This window comes from Crocodylus porosus, unplaced genomic scaffold (genome assembly GCF_001723895.1).
Source record: "Crocodylus porosus isolate Cpor-Errol unplaced genomic scaffold, CroPor_comp1, whole genome shotgun sequence".
NCBI classification, from domain to species: Eukaryota; Metazoa; Chordata; order Crocodylia; family Crocodylidae; genus Crocodylus; species Crocodylus porosus.
Genome location: NW_017728911.1, coordinates 16,429,536 through 16,436,485, shown reverse-complemented (window position 1 = coordinate 16,436,485; position 6,950 = coordinate 16,429,536). Strand labels below are relative to the sequence as shown.

Sequence of the window (6,950 nt, the reverse complement as noted above, 5' to 3'; positions counted from 1 at the left end):
ACTTCCAGTGGCAAAGGTCAGAGGTTAGGGGCAGGACTTCCAGTCCGAAGATGGCAGCTAGGGGTTGGGGTGTTTGTCAAGGGGCGGGGCTACCCTTGCGGCCCTCAACAGCTCATCAAAACATATTAAGCAGTCCTTGAGTTAAAATAATTGCTCGCCCCTGCTCTTCTATCAAGTTTGGAAATCAGGGGTATCAAAGATATGGCTCACAGAGCCCTGTGATCTGGCCTGTGATGCTGCCTGGGGGTCTCTGACTGGCCCCACATGCTGAACACAGTGGCCCCAGATCTGTGTGTGGCATGCAAAGACAGTCTGGAGCATGCTGGGTGCAGTATGTAAGGCTGGTGCTTCCTGTGCTGTACACATATTTCCTATGGTGTATACACTCACCAGCCATGTTTGACCCCATGTGCTCTGTGAAGCATGTGTGCCAGCTCCATCATTATGCACTGCATGGAGCACTCGCCATACTGGATTCATGCACTGTCATGCATGTGGTGCCTACATGAGGCAACTCTGGATCTTGGCACCCATTACTAGTTTGTGGCCCCAATCCGCCCCCAATCCAGCCCCAGGGGACTGGGTGAATTGCCAGATAAGTTTGATGCCCCTGAGTTGCACAATCCAATATTTAATTATTTGTATTCTGAAATTATTCCAATTTGAAAACTTTTGGGGTTTTTGCGTGTGTTATTTCTTTTACTTAAATCCTCTGGATACTCCTTTTTTTGATTAGTGAAATTGCTATAGTTCTGTGTTTTTGTTTCTGCACATTTCTAACTTTTTCTTCCTTGTGGTATTCTTATCGTCACATGTTTGGGGTCTGTCAAATTAAGACTCATTGTCACTACAACCCAGCATATATTTCTACTTAACTTTACAACTCCAACTATTGTTTACTTCCAACAAACTTTTATCACACAGCAATTTCTTGGAGTAGGGTTTTAACAGTTAATAGGAATTATCCATTCACAGGATTTATTGATACAGGGCATGAATTTGTTTGAAATAATGTTTTGCATTTCTTTAATTAGAAAAAGCTGATCTTATGGACCTGTATTTTTAAAAATTAAAACTAACAGCTGTTGATGTTTCTGTTGCTGACATCCAAACCTATCCGCCAAAATAACTGCCATCTCATTCAGGGTTGATATTTAAAAATCTATATAGTATTTTTTTTAAGTATTCATTAGTGTAGATGAGAACTCATAATAATTAAACTGCAGCACTTTCCAGAACTAAGAGGAATGCAGTAAAACATCTTACCAGGATTCTTGTTTTGGATTGTTCAGGAAAGTCTTTCATTTTCTGGTTTTGGTCTTTACTCCCATTGATTTAACAGACAGGATACCTGATACCACATTACAGTTTTACTGCTAAACAGTATGGGACATTGACATTCACTGTTGCATTGTCACTGATGGGTGTGAAACATTCAGAATGGGACCCCAAACCAGACCAAGTTAGGCTATATTTATGTTCTGTTACAAACTTGAAATTTCATGTGGAAACTGAGTAGTTTAATGTGTTTTTGCTTCAAAATAAGAAAACAAATTGGTGTACGCAGAGAAGTTTCACTCTTAAGGTTTGTGGTTTGTTAGAAGATAAAAATAAAGGTGGCTAAATCTTTCTAAAACCTTCAATGATATCCTTTTTCTTTGGTTTGCTGGAACTGGATGGATGTGAATCAGGACCTGAGGGTTTGTGGTCATAAATATGCAGCCCCCAAATTTTTTTCAGGCATGAATCCACTTAGAGACAATAAGTTCTTGCAAACCCCGTGCATACAGATATTACTGTTCATATAGCTGCAATTAACCAGCGTAAGATCGGACATGCAAACAATTACCACAGAGCATCAGAGGAACTCTAAGTCCCTGTGTCCTGTTAATTATGGGTACCGAAACTGTCCTTGTACCTGCAATGACTCTGCAGTAAGTGAAAGGTAAACTGAGGCAACTTATCTCTGCTTCATTCAGGTAAGCTTCTGAACTAGGTCTCACTGCGTGGTAGTTGAGGGCACAGAGACAGTACAGAGTATCTGAGATTTTAGATTAGAATGGCTCTCAGAGCCGCTGTAATTAAAGCACTCCCCCTCCCCACCCTCGGAGCATGTGTATAAATGCCCACTATGGGTAATTATGAACAAGTGAGGCACTGTAAACCCTGTTCCCTGTTAATTGTGTATACTGGCTAATCATAGTTGTGAGAAGATTACAGGGGCTGTTGGCACTTCATGCTAAATTGCTGCAATCCCTATCTCGAGAGCTACTGTTTTAAAGTATGGAAATACATTCTCAACCCCACTTCCCAGGAAGAATGTGAACAGTAAGCTTGGGGTCTTGTTTACTTTGGGATTTTCCATTCAGATTAATTTCCCTAATTTAAAAATAGATCAGTTAACCCATGTTAAACTTCTGTATGGACACACTCCTTCTGAGTTACAATGTAAATGGAATTAAAGGCAGTTTAATTCTGAATGAGAGACATCCACTCCCAAGTTTGTGTGAGGTGCTGTGGTTTAATTAATCTAATTTGAATTCACACCTTTAGTTGGGAATAAATTCTCTACATGGCCCAGTATAGACATGCCCTTGAAAAATATAACTATGTCTTCCAAACAGTAGCTTTTCTCTAAATTGGCACCTAGGGCATGCAATAGTAGATGCATACTGTGGAGAAATGTGGAATGGGAGGAAAAGTTAATGAAGTTCATTACTTTGCTGCTCTTGGAATTACTTGCCTTTTTACATAATAGAAAGAGTAATTAATTTTTAGCTAGTCATATACTGACATTAAATTCACTATAGTAAATTCTACATCAAATTGGACAAGTTTTTATGTTTGAAGACTGGATACATCTGAAGTACAGATGATAACATCAGGTAATTTAGTTATGGGGTGCATCTGTTGTACTGGGTGTCTTAATTTGCTTGGTGACTATGCCAGTTCAGCTAAAATTTATTTTGTGCATAGTTTTTAAGTTTTTTTACTTACACAGCCACTTAGGTTGGCTTCTTTTTTGATAATAATGAGAGAGAGGGTGCTATATTCCCAACTTTCCTAATGTTTTGAAATGCTCTGAGTTGTCTCGATGACTTCCGGAAGGTAGCTGAAATACTTTGTTACTGCTAGTAGGTTTTGTGATGCAGCAAACTCAGTATGTCAATGTTTTAATCCACTTAGTGATGCTCCTGTTTTGAAGTCAGTTTAAATTAATTTGGATTTTAATGCGTCACTGAGATACTTCTTAATAGTAATTTTATCAAGAACACAAGCAGGGAAACTTTGTCCAAAAATTACTTTCTGTCTCTCTCTCTTTCTCCTGTACATCACAGGCCACTGTTTAATAAGTACATTAGGGTCTTGGGGTACCTGATAGTGGTACCCATTTCAGGAGTGACTTTCTTTTGAAGACAATCCCCTGAGATCAAAGGTAATATGAGCAAGGCACTATTTTAGAAAAGGCTACACAAAATTTACTTACTAGCTCCTTGTTTTAGTATATAAGATACATTTCATTGATTTGGAGGAATAGATGCATGAAGCTGGAAAATAGCAAATGCATTTCAAAAAGAAAATAATCAATTGTTTGTTGCGGGTGTTTGTTCTTTTTAATCTTTCTTACACAGCATAGCTGATGAAATGTGTTTTTCTGTGTGCAGATCCTTTACAAACAAAGAAAGTAAGGAAGGTGCCCCCTGGTTTGCCTTCTTCTGTAAGTACTGACATTTTAACTCCTAACCAAAAGGGCTTAGACCACTCTATTTACTTGATATACATATCATTTAAGTTATCATTAGGAAAACTTCATCCAGGGTTCATAAATAAGCCAACCTAGATAACTGGGAGTGGTTCCTAAGATCTAAATACACATTTGATGTGTAGTTTTTAGATTTCATAGTAGTGATTTGTAGCTTACTCATATGCTCTTACCCACTTGTCCCTGTCATTTGAATTCCCCTCTTGGGAAGAGAGCTGGGCCAGGAGCTGTCAAAGAAGATCTCCTGTACAGGTCTTTTGATGTTTAATTAGTCATTATGTTGCTGAACAGGAGGACAGACAGAGATTAATAGCTGAGAATCTTAGAAATTTACATTTGTAATAATCCCAGTGGAGCTGAAGACATTAAGATTCGGAGGACATGTACAGCTCAGCTTGCCTCAGTAGGACTGAGGTTATTAATATGCATAAATCACCAAGTCAGATGTTCATTGTGAAGCCCTGGTGGATTTTAAAGCCTTCATTAAGCCTTTCCTAACTTCAGCCTAGCATCAGGAAGGCTTTCAAGCAACTAGTTTGTTGATCCCTCTTTGCTCGAAAATTTATCCTTTGAGAATAAAGGGCTTTGATGAAAAAGGTTGGAAGGGTTTTGGTGGAAAAATCATTAATGGCTGTGATAATCTAATGCTATAGGGGTGTTTTGTGGTATTAAATATGCTTTATTCTTTAAAGGAAGAAAATTGTTTATAAATGAATCTGCATTTAAAAATCCACGTGAAGTGAAAAATCCCCAGTGAAGTGAAGGACAGGATTTTTTTTTCTGTTCAGAACAAACAAGAGGGGAGGGGGGAGAAGCTCTGCTGCCTTGCGGGGTACATCTCTTTGTTGTGTAAATGGATGTTGGGCTTTTATTTGGCAGTACTTAACACATGGGCGCAGGTGCACATGGATGAGTCATAACTCAAAGCCAGATAGGCTGAATAGAACATACTGCACAGGCTACAGTAATATGGTAGGAGCAAAATGGGTCTGATCTTTTTATTTTGTATTAAGTCTGAAGTATAGATGGTGTCTTCTAGTTTCCCCCACCCTCACTGTGACATATACAAAAACCTGCATCTGAAATTCTATTTTAACCATACTTCCAGATGGAACTGAGATAGTTTAGACAGCCTGGGGCAGCTGTGCTCTGAACCTGCAGCCTACCTGGAAGCCAGGATTGCAGCTGCAGGCACTCTTAAAAGCTTTTGCTTGCATAAGCACTTGGGCCCCACTAGAGGCTGAATGGCTGCTTGATAAACAAAATGAACACAATGCCTCAAATCATTATTCCCGAGGCCAGGAATATTTTTTTTTCAGCAGCAGCTAAAAATAGTTTGGCAATTTACATTTTAACAGTTGTATGTTATGCAGGGATGGCTTTACAGTCTAGCAGATGATTTCTGCTAGATTAACAGAAATATATTAAAAATGACAGACTAGCTAAAACATGTAACAGTGCAATTTTCATGTAATTTATTACTATAATTCTAGGACAGTAATAAAAGTTAAATTATATATTAATATTTAGTAGTAGTGCCCAGGTAAAGAGATCATATTAGCCAGTGAAAAATGTATCTAATTTCTCTTACCAAGAATTAATTTTAAGAAGTGGCATGTGTTTAATGTTTCTTATTTCATTTTTCATCTACCAAATGAAGAAAGAGGGTAGAAAAAAGGCTGATTTTATTAAATGTTGAACAAACCTCAGTGATGAAGATGGAGCAGTAACTGTGAATCATCAGTGATCTGTATGGACTTAATGCAGTTTTTAAAATGCATGGTTTCCATATGTTTGTGTTTCCGTTCTGAGCATAGCTACTACAGAAGTTGACAACAAATTAAATTAAACTCATTTTTTTTTAATGTAAGGTATGTTGGTTGTGGATAATGGCATAAAATAAAATTTACTGAGCATTAAAGAAGCTTGAATCTTTAAAGGATGAAAGCACTCAGATAATTTTTGTGACTTTCTAACAAGTCAGACTGCATTTTGGCAAAGCTAAAAATGGAATTGGTTTATTTAATCTCCTTTTGCTACAAATTATCATTAGATAGAAAATGACAAAGGAGAGAAAAGAAGCTTTAATTGTTACTTTTTACAAACCATAGGAAGAGAGTTGGCTTTTTAATTTTGAGTTGCTAGAAGATTGATTTCTGTAATGCTTTCTAGTCATAATGGATTTTACATAAGTATGAATGTTTCTTAGTACTTCAGCTTTTAAGGTAATTTTATTTTAACTGGAAAATAAATGATGATCATTTAGTATTATAAGTATTACTATAATAGTCTTCCTGTGGTTTGTGAATACACTTTTTCTCTTTCAGTTTTTTGCTGGATATTGCATGTCAGAAGTTTTTTAGAATTACTTGTTTTGAGAAAAAATATCCACTTATGTTCTTGATTGTGCCTAATAATGAAGAGTAGCTACTCAGAAAGTGGTTAGAGGTGAATGAGAGCCTCAGACATTTTGTTGAGCGTTTGCTCAGACTTAAATCTGACTTGAATCTCCTTGTACCCTTTCTGCAAAAATATTTGTGGAAAATCTATTTGGAATGTTTTCCAGCCTCAGAATGACACAGGAAGTTGTAGATTTCAGATGGGTGGGGCTTGACTTGAACCAATCCTCAGAAGACTGGTATGCAGATATTCAGATCAAACTAGGCCCTTTGAATCTTACATCTGCACAAGCATAATGTACAAGGAGAGAAGAAAATCATAAACTCTGTACTGTCCAGTAATTTTTCACAGTAGCCTACTTGAGTGTTTCCTTAGACAAGACTTATGTAGCATGGAATACATATGTTTATATTTCCCTTTATTAGGTGCTTTCCTTGAGAGATTCAAAACCCCAGCAGATTCTGTGAGCTTTCCTTTTGATTGTGCGAGTTACCTTAGCCCAGTCAGGGAACAGAATTAATACCATGTGACTGGAGGCCAGTTGTAACTAATCAGTGGAGCACACATTTTGAGTCTATACTGAGCACTTGCAAGGAAGAGTACAGTCTTCAGAGGAAAAATTAAAACTTCAAGCTCATTTGAATATATGCCAAAATCCAATTATGACTATTCCAAAGAATAATACTTACTTCTTAGTTTTTCATAGATTCATAGACATCAGGGCTGGAAGGGACCTCGGGAGATCATCGAGTCCAGCCCCCTGCCCAAAGGGCAGGAAGTCAGCTGG

General features: G+C 37.6%; 1 protein-coding gene across 11 annotated transcripts in view; it reads left to right on the top strand.

Annotated features, from left to right (window-relative positions):
* The window catches only part of TCF12 (transcription factor 12), a 310,429-nt gene that overhangs the window by 237,239 nt on the left and 66,240 nt on the right, over positions 1–6,950 (top strand). For all 11 annotated transcript variants that reach the window (XM_019533496.1, XM_019533504.1, XM_019533499.1 and 8 more), the window contains exon 8: positions 3,666–3,718. In XM_019533496.1, coding sequence (XP_019389041.1) covers positions 3,666–3,718 — 53 coding nt within the window. The remainder of the gene's footprint in view (positions 1–3,665; positions 3,719–6,950) is intronic.